Below are 19,691 nucleotides of genomic sequence, written 5' to 3'. Positions count from 1 at the left end.
TTTTCCTTTTTTGCTTTGTCTTTTTTTTTCCCTTTTTATTTCTTTTTATTCTTTTCCTTTTTTGTTTTGTCTTTTTTTTCCCTTTTTATTTCTTTTTTTTCCCTTTTTTGTTTTGTCTTTTTTTTTCCCTTTTTATTTCTTTCTTTTTGTCTTTTTTTCCCCCTTTTTATGTCTTTTTATTTTTTTCCTTTTTTGTTTTGTCTTTTTTTTTCCCTTCTTATTTCTTTTTTTTGTCTTTTTTTCCCCCCTTTTTTATTTCTTTTTTTTTTTTTTCCTTTTTTGTTTTGTCTTTTTGGGTTTTCCCCCTTTTTCTTTCTTTCTTTTATTTTTTCCCCTTTTCGATTTTGCCTTTTCTTCCTTTTTCATTTCTCTTTTCCCCCTTTTATATTTTGGGGTGGAGGTTTGGGGTTTTTTTTTTCCCTTTTTATTTTTTTCCCCTTTTTATTTTTTTCCCCCCTTTAATTACATTTGTTTGTTTGTTTGTTTTGCCTTTTTATTTCCATTTCTGTCCTTATTATCTCGGGGGGGGGGTGTTGTTTTTTTCTTTCTCTTTTTTTTTTCTTTTTTTTCCCCTTTTTTCCTTTTTTTATTGCCTTCTAGTTAGCCTCTTCGTGCGAATAACCGGGCAGCTGGGAAATATGATTTTATTTTTTATTATTATTTTTGTTACCGTCATTTTTTTTTTAAATATTATTATTATTATTATTATTATTATTATTTGGGGGGGGGGGTGTTGCCCTGTCGCCCCCCTCCCCCCTCCCCCCTCCTTATGGACACAATCAAAGCTGTGAGAATGGGGAAAAGGGGGGGGGGGGGGGGGGGGGAGGAGAGGGAGGGGGGGGAATTTTGGGGGGGGGGATGGTGGGGGGGGGGACGCCGCCGCATATACTGCCTTTTCCCGCCGTGTTCCTATAGAAGCCCCATCACCACCGCGTTGGCGGTTTCCTCTTTTTTTTTTTTTTATTTTTTGGTTTTTTTTTTTATTTTTGTTTTTTATTTTCCAAAGCTCATCGATCGGTGAAGTTGTGACATAACGATGAATGTGTCGGTCCTAATAAAATCACGCAAACGCGTCCGGGCAAATCTCTTTCTCCTCCTGGAAAATGGGGGGATTTTTTATTTATTTTTTATTTTATTTTTTGATTTTTTTATAATTTTTTATTATTTTTTTTTTATTTTTTTATTTTCTTGGGGTTTGGGTTTTTTGTTGTTTTTTTTTTGTTTGTTTTTTTTTGTTTTTTGTTTTTTGTTTTTTTTTTTTCCAGGGGAGAGAGAGGAATGGATGCGGACTTCTTCCCTTGGGATTTTCCCAGCGGTGGGTGTTGCGGTGAGAAATTGTTGAATTTGGGTTTGGGTTTTGTTTTTTTTTTTTTTTGGCGGAGGGAGGGGGGGGGGGGGGGAGCGCCGCGGGAGCGCCGGAGCGAGGAAGAGGAGGAGGTTAGCCCCAACGCGCGGAAAAAGATGGGATTCCCCCCCCCCACCCCACCCAAAATAGGGGTGAGGCGCCCCAAAATGACGGAGAATTGCCCCAAAATAGGGGTAAATTGCCCCAAAATAAGGGTGCATCGCCCCAAAATAGGGGTAAATTGCCCCAAAATAGGGGTAAATTGCCCCAAAATGAGGGTGAATTGCCCCAAAATGGGGGTGAATTGCCCCAAAATGGGGGAGAATTGCCCCAAAATAGGGTGAGTTGCCCCCAAATGAGGGTGAATCGCCCCAAAATAGGGGTGAATCGCCCCAAAATAGGGGTGAATTGCCCCCAAATGGGGGTGAATTGCCCCAAAATAGGGTGAGTTGCCCCCAAATAAGAGTGAATCGTCTCAAAATGGGGGAGAAACGCCCCAAAATAAAGGTGAATTGCCCCAAAATGGGGGAGAAATGCCCCAAAATAAGGGTGAGTTGCCCCAAAATGGGGGAGAATCACCCCAAAATAAGGGTGAATTGCCCCAAAATAAGGGTGAATTGCCCCAAAAAGGGGGAAAAATGCCCCAAAGTAAGGGTGAATCGCCCCAAAATAAGGGTGAATCACTCCAAAATAAGGGTGAATCGCCCCAAAGTGGGGGAGAATTGCCCCAAAATAAGGGTGAGTTGCCCCCAAATGAGGGTGAATCGCCGCAAAATAGGGGTGAATCGCCCCAAAATAGGGGTGAATTGCCCCAAAATAGGGTGAGTTGCCCCCAAATAAGGGTGAATCGTCTCAAAATGGGGGAGAAACGCCCCAAAATAAAGGTGAATTGCCCCAAAATGGAGGAGAAATGCCCCAAAATAAGGTTGAGTTGCCCCAAAATGGGGGAGAATCACCCCAAAATAAGGGTGAATTGCCCCAAAATGGGGGTGAATTGCCCCAAAATAGGGGAAAAATGCCCCAAAATAAGGGTGAATCGCCCCAAAATGGGGGAGAATTGCCCCAAAATAAGGGTGAGTTGCCCCCAAATGAGGGTGAATCGCCCCAAAATAGGGGTGAATTGCCCCAAAAAGGGGGAGAATTGCCCCAAAATAGGGTGAGTTGCCCCCAAATAAGGGTGAATCATCTCAAAATGGGGGAGAAACGCCCCAAAATAAAGGTGAATTGCCCCAAAATGGGGGAGAAATGCCCCAAAATAAGGTTGAGTTGCCCCAAAATGGGGGAGAATCGCCCCAAAATAAGGGTGAATCACTCCAAAAAAAGGGTGAATTGCCCTAAAATGGGGGAGAAATGCCCCAAAATAAGAGTGAGTTGCCCCAAAATGACGGAGAATCGCCCCAAAATAGGGTGAGTCGCCCCCAAGTGGGGGTGAGTCGCCCCAAAATAAGGGTGAATCGCCCCAAAATGGGGGTGTATTGCCCAAAAATAAGGGTGAATTGTTCCAAAATGGGGGAGAATTGCCCCAAAATAAGGGTGAACCGCCCCAAAATGGGGGTAAGTTCCCCCAAAACGGGGGTAAGTTGCCCCAAAATGAGGCAGAATCACCCCAAAATGGGGGTGAATTGCCCCAAAAGAGGGGTGAGTTGCCCCAAAATAAGGGTGAGTTGCCCCAAAATGACGGAGAATCGCCCCAAAATAGGGGTGAGTTGCCCCCAAATGGGGGTGAATTGCCCCCAAATGACGGAGAATCGCCCCAAAATAAGGGGAAATCGCCCCAAAATAGGGCGAGTCGCCCCCAAAATGGGGCTGAGCCGCCCCAAAATAGGGCGAATCGCCCCAAAATAAGGGGGAGTTTCATCCACGTGGTCAAAAAATTGCCTTTTTCGGGGGGGGAATTTTCCTTAAAAAAACAAACAAACAAACAAAAAAAAACCCAAAAATAGAATTTTTAAGGATTTCGGGCGTTTATCCGCCGGGTGGGGCCGGGGAGGGTTTGGGGGTCGCTGTGCCCCACCCCCCCCCCCGCATTATAACCCGAATTAATTACTAATAACCCATTAATTAATTAATAACCGCCAACGGGAGGGGCTGTGCCGGGGATCGCGCCCCGCCGCGGGAAGGGGAAGAGGCCACGCCCTCCCCCCTCCGGGGCCACGCCCACACCGCCGCAGACCGCGCCCCCCTACCTCCGCACACCACGCCCCCACCCCCCGCGCAGACAACGCCTCCGTATGGAGGCTTCGCCCCTCCCCGCCGTGCGGAGGCCACGCCCCCTCGCGCGGAGGCCACGCCCTCCCCCGTGCGGAGGCCACGCCCCCCTCCCCCGGCGCTGCCCCGGCACCTGCTGCGGCGGCGGCGGCTCCGGTCATGGGCGCGCTGCGGCGGGCGGCGCTGGCGCTGGCGGCGCTGTTCGGTGAGCACCGGGGGAGGGGGGGGACACCGGGAGGTGGGGGGGCACCGGGAGGTGGGGGGCACCCGGCGGGATGCGGGAAAGCTCCGGGGAGGGGAACCGGAGAGAAGCCGGGGGAGCGGGGGGGGGGGTTACCGGGGGGGGGGACCCGGGGGAGCGGAGCGCATCCAACGGGAGATGGGGAAGTTCGGGGGCACCGGGAGGGGCTCGTAGTACCGGGGAGGACCCGGGGTACCGGAGCGCATCGGATGGGAGATGGAGAAGCTCTGGAAGGGGCACCGGGGGGGGGGGGGGGGGGAATCCGTAGTACCGGGGGGGGGGGGGGGGGGCACCGGGTGGGATACGGGAATACCGGAGCAGGTACCGGGAAAAGCCATTTGGAGCTGCCGAACGGCACGGCGCTTTCCCGCACCAACGGCGCGCTTTCCTCGCTTTTTTCCGCGAGAAAAATTTGCCGCTCCCAGTTTGCCCACCCTTTCGGGTCACCCCAACTGGTTTGGGGGTGATGGGTTTCACCCCATCTCTGTCTATGGGGGGGGGGGGGGGTCGTGTCCATCCCGTCCCGTCCCGTGTCCCCCCCCCCAATTTCCAGCCCGGATCGGGTCGGAAAGGCCACGGTGGCTCCGTAGGGATCAGTCCTTCGACGTTCCCGGAGGAATTTGGGGAAAGGAAACGGCCCCAAAGACAATGGCAACGGCGTTTCCTTCCCGGCGGGATGCGGAGGCGGAGGGGGGGGGGGGGTCCCCCCGCTCCCGGAGCTCCTTCAAGGAGTTGGGATTTGGAGGGATTTATTTTAGGGTTTTTTGGGAGGATACGTTGTTTTGGGTTTTTTTTTTTTGGTTTTTTTTGTTTTTTCCCGGGATAAAAATGAATTAAAGGGTGGTGGGATGAGGCACCGGGATGGCTTCGGCCTTAAATCCCGCCGGGATGCTCCTTCCCCGCATCCCGCCGGGGGCTGAATTTGTACGGGATCATGATGGATTCCCCCCCCCCCCCCCCAAAACCCAATCCCGCCCGAGCGCTGGGACGGGATGTTGTAGGGACCAAGAGCACAAAAAGGCGGCGAAAAGAGGGATTTGTGGCCCAAACTGGGTGGGTTTCCTTCCCCTTTGCTCCCGAGCGTCCCCTCCCCACCCCGTGGGCTCCACACGGGATCGGGATGGGGAAAAGCAAAACGAGGGGTGATGCTCGGCATTCCCATCCCATTCCCAGCCCCTTCCCCAATCCCATCCCTATCCCATTCCCATCCCATCCCTTCCCAGCCCCAGTCCCCTTCCCATCCCATCCCCAATTGCCTTCCCATTCTCATCCCATCCCATCCCTATCCCCAGCCCCATTCCCTTCCCATCCCTATTCCCATCCCCACCCCCAATCCCGGTCTCATCCAGTCCCCATCCTCATTCCTATCTCCATTCCCATCCCAACCCCATTCCTGTTCCTATCCCCATCCCATCCCTATCGCCATCCCCATCCCCATTCCACCTCATCCAATTCCCATTCCTATCCCCATCCCATCCCCATCCCACCTCATCCCATTCCCGTCCCATCCCTATCCTCATCCCATCCCCATCCCCATTCCACTTCATCCCATTCCCATTCCTATTCCCATCCCATCCCTATCCCCATCCCATCCCCATTCCACCTCATCCCATTCCCATTCCCATTCCTATCCCCATCTCATCCCCATTCCCATTCCACCTCATCCCATTCCCATTCCCATCCCATCCCCATTCCACCTCATCCCATTCCCATTCCTATTCCCATCCCATCCCTATCCCCATCCCCATTCCCATTCCACCTCATCCCATTCCCATTCCTATTCCCATCCCATCCCCATCCCCATCCCCATCCCCATCCCCATTCCCATCCCATCCCTATCCCCATCCCCATCCCCATTCCCATTCCACCTCATCCCATTCCCATTCCTATTCCCATCCCATCCCTATCCCCATCCCCATTCCCATTCCACCTCATCCCATTCCCATTCCCTTTCCTATTCCCATCCCACCCCTATCCCCATCCCCATTCCCATTGCACCTCATCCAATTCCCATTCCTATCCCCATCCCATCCCCATCCCATCCCCATCCCACCTCATCCCATTCCCATCCCATCCCTATCCTCATCCCATCCCATTCCCATTCCACTTCATCCCATTCCCATTCCCATTTCTATTCCTCTCCCATTCCCATCCCATTCCCATTCCTATTCCCATCCCATCCCTATCCCCATCCCCATTCCCATTCCCATTCCACCTCATCCCATTCCCATTCCCATTCCTATTCCCGTCCCATCCCTATCCCCATCCCCATTCCCATTCCACCTCATCCCATTCCCATTCCTATCCCCATCCCATCCCCATCCCCATCCCACCTTATCCCATTCCCATCCCATCCCTATCCTCATCCCATCCCATCCCCATTCCACCTCATCCCATTCCCATTCCCATTCCTATTCCCGTCCCATCCCTATCCCCATCCCCATTCCCATTCCACCTCATCCCATTCCCATTCCTATCCCCATCCCATCCCCATCCCACCTCATCCCATCCCATCCCCATTCCACTTCATCCCATTCCCATTCCCATTCTTATTCCTGTCCCATTCCCATCCCATTCCCATCCCATTCCCATTCCCATCCCATTCCCATTCCCACCCCATCCCATCCCGTCGCCGCCTCCTCTCCCACACCAGTGCTTAAGCCGTTTCCATCTATAGCAAAGTCGCGTATTAGCAGGAATTTTTTTTATTATTATTATTATTATTTATTTTTTTTTCCCCCCCCAAATTTGGCCTCTCCGCAAGCTCCGGCGCTTTCTGCCCCCGCCCCCACCCCCACCCCAGGGGCGTGAGAAAAGCCGCCGGGGATTTTCCCATGGGATGCGGCTCGGCGTCTCCTATCAGCCCGGTTATAAATAGTCCGGGAAAGGAAAGGAATTAAAAAAAAAAAAATAACATCCCATCCGCAAAAATTAAAAAAAATGACCCCCCCCTCCCCCCAAACCGGGTGCCGTCGCCGAGACTCTCCTTGACTTTTTTTTCCAGGTTTTTAAGGGCTGTTGGGAGGTTTTGTTGGGTCGGGGGGGTTTTTTCCCAGCCGGATTCCCGCTGAGGATTTTAAATCCCGAGTTTGGGCTCTCGGGATTTAATTTGGGTTTCACATGACTCCGGCGCCTTAATCCTGCCCGGCGGGGTCAGCGCGTCGCCAGCCCATAATACTCCCTACGCTTCCCGGCTTAGAGGGGTGGGAACCGGGAAAGAGCTTTTTTTTTGCTTTTTTTTTTTTTTTTTTTTTTTTTTGGGGTGAAACAGTGCGATTTTAGGAAAAAGGGGGGGGGGGAGGGGATGACTATTGAGGTGGCGGTAAAGGCGGTTTTTTTTCCATAGGGAATAAAAATCGAAAGGTAAATGTAAAGTTTTTCCCCGAGGGGAAAAAAAAAAAAAAAAATTTAAGGATATTTTGAAAGGTAAATTTAAAGTTGTTTGTTTGTTTGTTTTTCCCGGGAAAAAAATTCAGGGTGAATTGAAAGGAATTTATTCCATAGGGAAAAAAAAAAATAGAAGGGTGAACTGAAAGGAATTTTTTTTCCATAGGGGATAAAACTAAGGGTGAATTTAAGGGAATTTATTCCACAGAGGAAAAAATTAAGGGTGAATTTAAGGGAATTTATTTCCCGGGGAAAAAAATTCAGGGTGAATTTAAAGGAATTTATTCCATAGGGGATAAAATTAAGGCTGAATTTAAGGGAATTTATTCCATAGAGGAAAAAATTAAAGGTGAATTTAAGGGAATTTGTTCCATAGGGGATAAAATTAAGGGTGAATTGAAAGGAATTTATTCCATAGGGGAAAAAATTAAGGGTGAATTTAAAGGAATTTATTCCATAGGGGATAAAATTAAGGGTGAATTTAAGGGAATTTATTCCATAGCGGAAAAAATTAAGGGTGAATTTAAAGGAATTTATTCCATAGAGGAAAAAATTAAGGGTGAATTTAAAGGAATTTATTCCATAGGGGATAAAATTAAGGGTGAATTTAAGGGAATTTGTTCCATCAGGAAAAAATTAAGGGTGAATTTAAGGGAATTTATTCCATAGAGGAAAAAAATTAAGGGTGAATTTAAAGGAATTTATTCCATAGGGGATAAAATTAAGGGTGAATTTAAAGGAATTTATTCCATAGAGGAAAAAATTTAAGGGGGTTTTTAAAGGTAAATTTAAAGGAAACTATTCCGTAGGGAGAAAAAAATTGAAGGTCAATTTAAAGGAATTTATTCCGTAGGGAAAAAAACCAAATGAAGGGTAAATTTAAAGGATTTTATTCCATGGGGAGACAATTTAAGGGTATTTTTGAAGGTAAATCTAAAAGTGTTTTTTTTTTTTTTTTCCCCCCTAGGGAAAAATTTTAGGGGTGAAATTAAAGGAATTTATTCCATAGGGAAGAAATTTAAGGGTGTTTTTAAGGGGAAATTTGAAGGAATTTATTCCATAGGGAAAGAAAAATAAGTTGGCGTCGGTTTGGTGTGTTTTTTGATTTTTTTAAGGGAAATTTTAAGGATTTTTTTTTAAAGGTAAATTTAAGGGCGGTTTTGTTTTGGTGGTTTTTTTTTTTTTTTTTTGAAAGGTAACTGGAAAAGCCTATTTTTCCCTCGGGAAAAACTGCCGGCAGATGGACAGGAGCGCCGGGAAACCTCCCGGGCAGGTGCTTAGCTCGGGGCGCCGGATCAAAAATCCGGAGTTTTCAGCCCAAAGAGCACAGCCGGGGCAGCTCCCGATTTTCCCCCCCCTCCCTCCTCCTCCTCCTCCTCCGGCGTTATTCCTCCCCCCCCGTCCCTCTCTCCGGGACGGATACGCGTGGCGGCTCCCGGGAGCGGCTTAATTTTTTTCGATCCGGTTAAAGCATTAACGGCTTTGGAGCGACGAAGTGGGAAAAGCCGGAGCTGATGCCAAAGGATTCGGGCCCTGCCGGCGGCTCGCCCAACCCCCCCCCCCTCCCCCCATCCCTACGATTCGGGGCCGAGATTGCGGAATTTGGGGCAAATTCCGGGAAAAAAAATTAGATTTTTTTAAAAATTTTTTTGAAAAATTTAAATTTATTTTTTTATTTTAAATTTTAATTTTTATTTTTTTTAAGGAAATGAGCGCCCTCCGCGCTCCCGCCGTTCCGGAGATCGTTAACGAACTCTGTGGTTATTATTATTCTTAACCGTTATTATTCTTACGACGGTGATCGCTATTAATCGTTATTATCATTATTTTAATCGTCAGCGCACTCATTTTAATCATTCTTATGCACATTAATCGTTATTACGCACATTAATCGTTATTACAATCTCATTAATCGCTATTACGATCACATTAATCATTATTACGAACATTAATCATTATTACAATCACGTTAATTGTTATTACGATCACCTTAATCGTTATTACAATCAGGTCAATCGTTATTATGAACATTAATCATTATTACGATCATGTTAATTGTTATTACGATCACATTAATTGTTATTATGATCACGTTAATCATTATTACAAACATTAATCATTATTACGATCACGTTGTTATTACGATCACATTAATTGTTATTATGATCATGTTAATCGTTATTACAATCACATTAATCGCTATTACGATCACGTTAATCATTATTACGAACATTAATCATTATTACGATCATATTAATTGTTATTACGATCACATTAATCGTTATTACGATCAGGTCAATCGTTATTATGAACGTTAATCGTTATTACAATCACATTAATCGTTATTACGATCACATTAATTGTTATGATCACATTAATCATTATTACGAACATTAATCATTATTATGATCACGTTGTTATTACGATCACATTAATTGTTATTATGATCATGTTAATCGTTATTACAATCACATTAATCGCTATTACGATCACGTTAATCGTTATTACGAACATTAATCATTATTACGATCATATTAATTGTTATTACGATCACATTAATCGTTATTACGATCAGGTCAATCGTTATTATGAACGTTAATCGTTATTACAATCACATTAATCGTTATTACGATCACATTAATTGTTATTATGATCACGTTAATCATTATTACAAACATTAATCATTATTATGATCACGTTAATTGTTATTACGATCACGTTAATTGTTATTACGATCACGTTAATTGTTATTATGATCATGTTAATCATTATTACGATCACATTTATCGTTATTACGATCACGTTAATCATTATTGTTATGAACATTAATCATTATTACGATCACATTAATCATTATTACAATCACATTAATTGTTATTATGATCGCGTTAATCATTACGATCACATTAATCGTTATTACGATCACGTTAATTGTTATTATGATCTCATTAATCGTTATTACGATCACGTTAATCATTATTACGATCACATTAATTGTTATTATGATCGCGTTAATCATTACGATCACATTAATCGTTATTACGATCACGTTAATCGTTATTACGATCACATTAATCGTTATTACGATCGGGTTAATCATTATTATGAACATTAATCATTACTACGATCACATTAATTGTTGTTACGATGACATTAATCCTTCTTATGGTCAGGTCAATCGTTATTATGAACGTTAATCGTTAGCACGATCACAGTAATCGTTAGCACGATCACGCCAGTCGTTATTACGACCGCTTTAATCCTCGTTCCGATCACTATTCCCACCGTGGCATCCTCTTCCGAAACCACTCAGATCCTTCTAAGTATTATAAAACCGATCTATTTTCTTGTAGAAATTGGGGTCTAATCACAAAATAACTAATTAATCTGTATCTAATTACAATAGAATTATGAGCCCGCTTATATTTGCTCAGGCGCTCTCTTAATTTACCGCAACTCTCTCCGCAACGGGCTGTAATTCCGAAAGAATTCCCCTCACTTTTCCGCCCTCGCCGTTTCACCCCGCCCCGTAGCTCCCTATAATTAATAACATTAATAACACCAATTAATTTCCCCCGGGGGGGGGGGGGGGGGCGGGGGGGCTCCCCCCTCCCCTCCCCATCCTTCCCCTCCCCCCTCCTATTCCTCAGGATTTAAGAGGTTTTATGTTCTTAACGGCTATTTTTAAGCATCCTCAGCAGACCGGGAGCCGATTTCTCCCGTTTTTTTTTTTTTTTTTCCCGGAGAAGGAAAATTTGATTTATTTATTTTTTTTTAAATTCTTTATTATTTATATATATACACACTTTTTAAATATATTTTTTTATTATTATTATTATTTTTTTATTATCTTATCGGCCGGAGCAGAGTTTCCTGCTCCGGAGCTGGAAGGCTCCGTGCGGAAACCGCTCCGATGCCTTATCCCGGGAAAGGGAGGACGAACGGATGCGGGGCAGGGAAGGGAGGGGGGGGGAGAGCTAAAAATAACCCCCCCCTCGGCTCCTTCTCCGCCTCTTCCCACCCATGGAAAACTCAGCGTTCGTAGGGAAGAGGGCGAAGCCGGCGGCGGCTCCCTAAATTCTCGAAAAGCCAGGATTTTTCCCCAAATCCCAAGCGGCGGAGGGAGGATTTGGGATGGTGGGGGGTGGGGGGGGGTGTGACGTCGTTCCGCAGTTCCCCCCACCCCCTGCATCCCAATCCGGAGCATCCCTGGGGGCGCCGGCGGGAAAGGGGCCAGCCGGGGACGCGGATCGATGGGCGGGATGCGGGGATGGGGCCGCCGGGATGCGGGACCTCGGCGACATTCCCCCCGGGAAAAGGAAAAAAAAAGACAAAACCCAAAAAAAACAAAACAACAAAAAAAAACCCCGACCCCACTCCACCCGCCGCAGCCTGAGCCGATTAATTTTCCGGCTGAGCCGGATGGGCAAAGCCGGGGAATAATCTTCCCCCGGAGCCGAGCATCCTTCTGCCGTCCGGCGGTACCCGATCGTATCCCAGCGCCTCCTCCGGGGGTGGGGGGGTGGGGGTGGTTCTGGGATGCAGGGGACCCCGGGGATTTGGGATGGGATGAGGTGGATGGGGTGTTTGGGACGGGATGGGATAGTTGGGATGGGGTATTTGGGGTAGGATGGGATGGGATGGGATGGGGATGGGGATGGGATGATGAGGTGGAGTATTTGGGATGAGGTGGGATATTTGGCATGGGGTGGGATGGGACGGGATGGGACGGGATGGGATGGGGATGAATGGGATGGGACGGGATGGGATGGGGATGAGTGGGATGGGATGGGATGGGATGGGATGGGATGGGATGGGATGGGATGGGGATGAGTGGGATGGGACGGGATGGAATGGGATATTTGGGATGGGATGGGATGGGATCGGATGGGGATGAATGGGATGGGACGGGATGGGATGGGGATGAGTGGGATGAGACTGAATGGAATGGGATATTTGGGATGGGATGGAATGAGATGGGATGGAATGGAATGGAATGGGATGAAATGGAATGGAATGGAATGGGATGGAATGGGATACTTGGGATGGAATGGAATGGGATACTTGGGATGGGATGGGATGGAATGAGATGGGATGGGATGGGATGGAATGAGGTGGGATGAGACTGAATGAAATGGGATATTTGGGATGAGGTGGGATGGAATGAGATGGAACGGAATGGGAGGGAACGGAATGGGATATTTGGGATGAGGTGGGATGGAATGAGATGGGATGGGAGGGAACGGAATGGGATATTTGGGATGGGATGGGATGGGATGGGATGGGATGGGATGGGATGGGATGGGATGGGATGGGAGGGAATGGAATGGGATGGGATGGGAGGGAACGGAATGGGACTGAATGGAATGGGATATTTCGGGTGAGGTGGGATGGAATGGGATATTTGGGATGGGATGAGGTGGGATTGGATATTTGGGATGGGATGAGATGGGATGGGGTATTTGGGGTGGGATATTTGGGATGGGATGAGGCGGGATTGGGTATTTGGGGTGGGTTGAGATGGGATGGGGTATTTGGGGTGGGATGAGATGCAGTGGGATGAGACAGGATGGGGTGAGATGGGATGAGATGGAATGAGTTGGGATGGCATGACGTGGAATGGGATGGGGTATTTGGGGTGGGATGAGATGGGATGGGGTATTTGGGGTGGGATGAGACGGGATGGGGTATTTGGGGTGGGACGAGATGGGATGGGGTATTTGGGATGGGGTATTATGGGGGGGTCGGGAGAGGCCACCCATGAATAATCCCAGTTTAGCGCCGGCAGCCAAACAAGGGGGGATGCTGGGAGACGGGGAGAGCTTTGTGGGGAGCATATGGGGTGGAGGACCTGGTGCAGCGTCATGGGGGGCGTCGGGGGTACCCCGATCCTGAGCTAAAGGGGGAGGGGGGGGGGTGGTATTCCGGTCGCGGGAGCCCCTCGGAGAGACGCAGCGGTCCCCGGGGTGGGGGTGAGGGTTCAACTGGAGCTTTTCCCATCTCGGAGAGGTGGGGGAGGCGGGAAACGGGCATGGGAGGGAACGGCATTGTCCTACATCCTCCGGAGCGGCCGGAAAGCCCTTCCTGCGACGGGGAAGGAGGAGAAAAGTCCTCCCGGCGATAAGCCGGGATTGTTGGGTTTTCCCTGGGGAACGGGGAAGTATTCCAACAATCGGGTTTTGCGGAACGACCGGCACCCGGGGTTGAGTCACGTCCCGTTTTCTTCCCTCTCCGGCCGGGGGCAGGTGTCTCCTCGGCCGTGCTGGAGGTGCACGTGGGGACAGGGTCGGTCTTCTCCGTGGAAGGGCAACAAGCGGTGCTGCCCGCCTGGTACACCAGTCGCTCCCAGAAGAAGCCCTACATCACCTGGTTGGTGGATAAGGAAGATGCTGACCCCTTCCAGGTGAGCGGTGGGGAGGGAGGGGGGACAAGCTGAGAGGTGGCCATGGTGGGAGGGAAGCTTCTGGGAGCCGTGGGGAGGTGGTGTCCACGATGGGGTGAAGCTCAGGGGGTGGTGCCCACCATGGGGAGGTGGCCATGGCGCCCATGATGAGGTGGTGTCCATGATGGGGTGAAGCTCGTGGGGTGGTGGTGTCCACGATGGGGTGAAGCTCAAGGGGTGGTGCCCACCATGGGGAGGTGGCCATGGTGCCCATGATGGGGTGAAGCTCAAGGGGTGGTGCCCATCATGGGGAGGTGGCCATGGCGCCCATGATGAGGTGGTGCCCATGATGGGGTGAAGCTCATGGTGCCCACCATGGGGAGGTGGCCATGGTGGGAGGGAATCTTATGGTGCCCATGATGGGGTGGCACCCATGATGGGGTGGTGCCCATGATGAGGTGGTGCCCACGATGGGGTGAAGCTCATGGGGTGGTGCCCACCGTGGGGAGGTGGCCATGGCGCCCATGATGAGGTGGTGTCCATGATGGGGTGAAGCTTGTGGGGTGGTGGTGTCCACGATGGGGTGAAGCTCAAGGGGTGGTGCCCATCATGGGGAGGTGGCCATGGTGGGAGGGAATCTTATGGTGCCCATGATGGGGTGGTGCCCATGATGAAGTGGTGTCCACGATGGGGTGAAGCTCAAGGGGTGGTGCCCACCATGGGGAGGTGGCCATAGTGCCCATGATGGGGTGAAGCTCAAGGGGTGGTGCCCATCATGGGGAGGTGGCCATGGCGCCCATGATGAGGTGGTGCCCATGATGGGGTGAAGCTCATGGTGCCCACCATGGGGAGGTGGCCATGGTGGGAGGGAATCTTATGGTGCCCATGATGGGGTGGCACCCATGATGGGGTGGTGCCCATGATGAGGTGGTGCCCACGATGGGGTGAAGCTCATGGGGTGGTGCCCACCGTGGGGAGGTGGCCATGGCGCCCATGATGAGGTGGTGTCCATGATGGGGTGAAGCTTGTGGGGTGGTGGTGTCCACGATGGGGTGAAGCTCAAGGGGTGGTGTCCATCATGGGGAGGTGGCCATGGCGCCCATGATGAGGTGGTGCCCATGATGGGGTGAAGCTCATGGTGCCCACCATGAGGAGGTGGCCATGGTGGGAGGGAATCTTATGGTGCCCATGATGGGGTGGTGCCCATGATGAGGTGGTGCCCACGATGGGGTGAAGCTCATGGGGTGGTGCCCACCATGGGGAGGTGGCCATGGTGCCCATGATGGGGTGGTGCCCATGATGAAGTGGTGTCCACGATGGGGTGAAGCTCATGGGGTGGTGCCCACCATGGGGAGGTGGCCATGGTGGGAGGAACACTCATGGTGCCCATGACGAGGTGGTATCCACGATGGGGTGAAGCTCATGGGGAAGTGCCCACCATGGGGAGGTGGCCATGGTGCCCATGATGAGGTGGTGCACATGTTGAGGTGAAGCTCATGGTGCCCACCATGGGGAGATGGCCATGGTGCCCTTGATGGGAGGGAAGCTTATGGTGCCCATGATGGGGTGAACCTCATGGTGCCAACCATGGGGAGGTGCCCATGGTTGAGAAGGTGCCCATGACGGGGAGACACCCGCAGTGGGGAGATAATTGTGGTGCCCACCATGGGGAGGTGCCCACCATGAGGAGGTGCCCATGATGGGGAGATGCCCGTGATGGGGAGATGCCTGCAGTGGGGGGGAAGATCACGGTGCCCATGCTGGGGAGGTGCCCATGGTGCCCACACCGGGAAGGTGCTCATGGTACCCGTGATGGGGGGATTCCCACGATGGGGAGAATGCTCGTGGTGCCCACGATGGGGAGGTGGTGCCCACAATGGGGAGGTGGTGCCCACGATGGGGAGATGCTCCTCATGGGGGAGATTCCCACGATGGGGAGGTGGTGCCCATGATGGGGAGGTGGTGCCCATGATGGGGAGGTGGTGCCCACGATGGGGAGATGCTCATCACGGGGGGGTTTCCCATGATGGGGGGAATGCTCATGGTGCCCACGATGGGGAGATGGTGCCCATGATGGGGAGATGCTCCTCATGGGGGGGGGGTCCCACGATTGGGAGGTGGTGCCCATGATGGGGAGGTGGTGCCCACGATGGGGAGGTGGTGCCCACGATGGGGAGATGTTCATCACGGGGGGGGTGCCCACGATGGGGAGGTGGTGCCCACGATGGGGAGATGCTCATCACGGGGGGGATTCCCATGATGGGGGGAATGCTCATGGTGCCCATGATGGGGAGATGGTGCCCATGATGGGGAGATGCTCCTCATGGGGGGGGTTCCCACGATGGGGAGGTGGTGCCCATGATGGGGAGGTGGTGCCCACGATGGGGAGATGTTCATCACGGGGGGGGTTCCCACGATGGGGAGGTGGTGCCCATGATGGGGAGGTGGTGCCCACGATGGGGAGATGTTCATCACGGGGGGGGTTCCCACGATGGGGAGGTGGTGCCCACGATGGGGAGATGCTCCTCATGGGGGAGATTCCCACGATGGGGAGGTGGTGCCCATGATGGGGAGGTGGTGCCCACGATGGGGAGATGTTCATCACGGGGGGGGTTCCCACGATGGGGAGGTGGTGCCCATGATGGGGAGGTGGTGCCCACGATGGGGAGGTGGTGCCCACGATGGGGAGATGTTCGTGATGGGGCGGTTGCTTGTGGTGCCCATGACAGAGGAAGGTACTTGTGGTGCCCCCGGTGGGGAGATGCCCACAGTTTCCATGCCGTGGATGGAGGGGGCGCTCCTGCAGCAACTGCTGCTCCACAAAATTTGGGATCCGGGGGAGTTTTCCATCCTTCAACCCCATCCGGAAGCGACGGAGCGTGTATTTCCCCCTCCCCCCTTCCCTCCAAACTGGGCAGATCCTGACCTACCTGGACGGGGTGGTGAAGGTGGAGGAGTCGGAGCTGAAGCCCCGCGTGGGTTTCCTGTACCCCGTCCTCACCCACAACATCTCGGTGTTCATCAACGCCACCCGGGAACGCGACTCGGGCCAATACATGTGCACCGTCAACGTGGTGGACGACGTCACCAGCACGGGCAAGAACGTCGGCGTCATCAACCTCACCGTTTTGGGTAAGGTCCCCCCGTCGCTCATCCCGCCTCCCTTCCACCCTTCCGCCGGGATCGTCCTTGGGGGATTGACGTGGGGCGGGGGGGCGGGGGGGGTGGGTTACCCGCAGTGCCACCGGCTGTCCCCGCCTGCCGGCTTCACGGCCACCCCGCCGCGGGAGCCAACGTGACGTTGAGCTGCGCCTCCGCCAAGGGGAAGCCCTCTCCCACCTACCACTGGCAGCGCACGGCCCCCACCCCACAGTTCTTCTTCCCCCCCGTCCAGGGTAAGGCGGCACCGGAGGGGGGCGGTGGGGGGGTGAGGGGGAAAGGGGGGAGGTCGGAGAAAGAAGGTGGCAGCACCCAAATTTCTCACCCGCAGACCCGGCCAAGGGCACCCTCAAGTTGACCAACCTCACCCTGGACATGTCGGGTCTCTACGTCTGCGTGGCCGAAAACCGAGCGGGTTCGGCCGAGTGCAGCGTCCTCCTGGAGGTGCACTCAAGTGAGTACGTGTCCGAAAAGTCGGAGCGTGGCGGGAGGGGGGGGGGGGGGTGTGACACGCTCCCCGCGGGGTCCCCGTGGGAGGCGAACTCCCCCCTCGCCGTCTCGCCGTCTCGCCGCGGCAGCTAGCGCCAAAGCCGTCATCGCCGGCGCCGTGCTGGGTTCCCTGGGCGCCCTCGCCACCGTCGTCTTCTTCGCCCGACGGGTCGTCGGCTACCGGCGGAAGAAACGCGACGGCCAGGAGGAGGCAGCCAACGAGATCAAGTGAGGAGCCCCTCCCGTGGAGGAGGTTCAAATTGCCATCGCTAGGCTTCAGAGTGAACAGGAGGAAGGGGGAGGGGGTGTCCACCTCTGGCCCGCCATCATTAGGTTTCAGAGTGAACGGGAGGAAGGGGGAGGGGGTGTCCACCTCTGGCCCGTCATCATTAGGTTTCAGAGTGAACAGGAGGAAGGGGATGGAGGTGTCCACCTCTGACCCGTCATCATTAGGTTTCAGAGTGAACGGGATGGAGGTTTCCACCTCTGACCCGTCATCATTAGGTTTCAGAGTTAACGGGATGGAGGTGTCCACCTCTGGCCCATCATCATTAGGTTTCAGAGTTAACGGGATGGAGGTGTCCACCTCTGGCCCATCATCATTAGGTTTCAGAGTGAACGGGAGGAAGGGGGTGGGGGTGTCCACCTCTGGCCCATCATCATTAGGTTTCAGAGTGAACAGGAGGAAGGGGGGAGGGGGTGTCCACCTCTGGCCCATCATCATTAGGTTTCAGAGTGAACGGGATGGAGGTGTCCACCTCTGGCCCGTCATCATTAGGTTTCAGAGTTAACGGGATGGAGGTGTCCACCTCTGACCCGTCATCATTAGGTTTCAGAGTGAACAGGAGGAAGGGGAGGGGGTGTCCACCTCTGGCCCATCATCATTAGGTTTCAGAGTGAACAGGAGGAAGGGGGTGGGGGTGTCCACCTCTGGCCCATCATCATTAGGTTTCAGAGTGAACAGGAGGAAGGGGGTGGGGGTGTCCACCTCTGGCCCATCATCATTAGGTTTCAGAGTGAACAGGAGGAAGGGGGTGGGGGTGTCCACCTCTGGCCCATCATCATTAGGTTTCAGAGTGAACAGGAGGGGGTGTCCACCTCTGACCCGTCATCATTAGGTTTCAGAGTGAACAAGGCATTTTTCCACCTGTTTCCCCCTCCCCTTTCCCTCTTGCCCCCCCCCCCCCCTCCCCACCCCTGGTTTGGGATCCGGGAGCTCCGGGATGGGGAACGGAATGCCGAGGGATTTCCCGCCTCCGATCCCTCCGACGCTGTCCCCTCTCGGCAGGGAGGACGCCGTAGCCCCCAAAACCCCTTCCTGGCCGAGGAGCCCGGCTTCCGACGCCATCTCCAAAACCAGCACCATCTCCTCCATCGCCGGCGCCCGGGAGAAAACTTACGGAGCCAAACCCCCCTCCGACACCGCCTCCGTCCTCACCGCCGCCGGCAGCTACCGGGGACCCCCCCCTCGGGGAGGGGGGCGCCCCCCCAATCTCTCCCCCCCTCCCGTCCTCAACGGAACCCCGAAACGCCGTCAGGATGCGGCCGGCCCTCCGGGATCGGTACCCACCTCCGGTTTGGCACCAGCGGGCGCCGTCCCCGTCATGGTGCCGGCGCAGAGCCGGGCCGGCTCCTTGGTGTGACCCCCCCCTCCCCCCCCCCCAAAAAAAAATAAGGGGGTGTCCCCCCCCCCCCCCCGTTTTCTGGTGGGTTTTAATTATTTTTTTTTTTTTTTCCCCCTTTTTAGGGAGTTTTGGGGTCAGTTTTTGGGGTTTTTTTTTTGGCTTTTCGAAAAAACGCCAGATTCGTGCCGGGGGTGTTTAATGGGGTTCGGGGGGGTTTCGGGGGGGGGTTTGGGGGGGGGGGGGTGAGTCTCCCTGTAAATAGACCACCCCAAAATCACCCCACCCGGAGGGGGGGTGGGGTGGGGGGTCCTCTTCTCTCTCTATTTTTATATATATATATATATATCGCTCGAAATAGGGGATTTTTCGTAAAAGAGCATTAAAACGGGGGGGGGGGGGGAGGAAATGGACTTTTTTAGGGATTTTCGGATTAAAAGGCGACCGCGCTGTGCGGCGCCGCGGTTTTGGGTGAGTTTGTGGTGATTTTTGCGGGGGGGGGGGGAGGGGGAGGTTTGGGACGTCCCGCCCGTGACATCACAGGTGTGCGCTGTGACATCACCCGCCCTCACCTCCCCACCGCTGTGACATCACCGCTCCCGCTGGGTGATGTCACACGCGCCCAGGGGAGGCCGTGACATCACAGGTGTGTGCTCTGACGTCACCCGCCCTCACCTCCCCACTGCCGTGACCTCACCGCTTCCGCCAGATGATGTCACGCACGCCCAGGGGAGGCCACGCCCGCCCATGACATCACAGGCGTGCGCTCTGACATCACCCTCCCTCCCCACCGCCGTGACATCACTACTCCCGCTGCGTGATGTCACGCACACCCAGGGGAGGTCGTGCCCACCCATG

At 52.6% G+C, this 19,691-nt stretch overlaps 1 protein-coding gene across 2 annotated transcripts; it reads left to right on the top strand.

Annotated features, from left to right (window-relative positions):
- The first annotated feature begins 3,687 nt into the window (after window positions 1-3,687).
- On the top strand, window positions 3,688-19,051 carry LOC309685688 (endothelial cell-selective adhesion molecule-like). Of its 2 annotated transcripts, XM_082501419.1 has the most exons (7): window positions 3,688-3,758; window positions 13,427-13,584; window positions 16,482-16,695; window positions 16,803-16,958; window positions 17,054-17,176; window positions 17,301-17,439; window positions 18,500-19,049. In XM_082501419.1, exons 1-7 carry the CDS (start codon window positions 3,713-3,715, stop codon window positions 18,852-18,854), a joined length of 1,191 nt encoding a protein of 396 aa, XP_082357545.1. In that variant the 5' UTR covers window positions 3,688-3,712; the 3' UTR covers window positions 18,855-19,049. The 2 variants fall into 2 exon arrangements, with proteins under 2 accessions (XP_082357545.1, XP_082357546.1); XM_082501420.1 differs by lacking the exon at window positions 16,803-16,958 and having other exon boundaries at window positions 18,500-19,051.
- The last annotated feature ends 640 nt before the right edge of the window (window positions 19,052-19,691 follow it).

This window comes from Vanellus vanellus (genome assembly GCF_965231255.1).
Source record: "Vanellus vanellus genome assembly, contig: HAP1_SCAFFOLD_987, whole genome shotgun sequence".
NCBI lineage: Eukaryota > Metazoa > Chordata > Aves > Charadriiformes > Charadriidae > Vanellus > Vanellus vanellus.
Note: the sequence above shows the minus strand (reverse complement) of the source record. Positions and strands in the feature narration are given on the sequence as shown.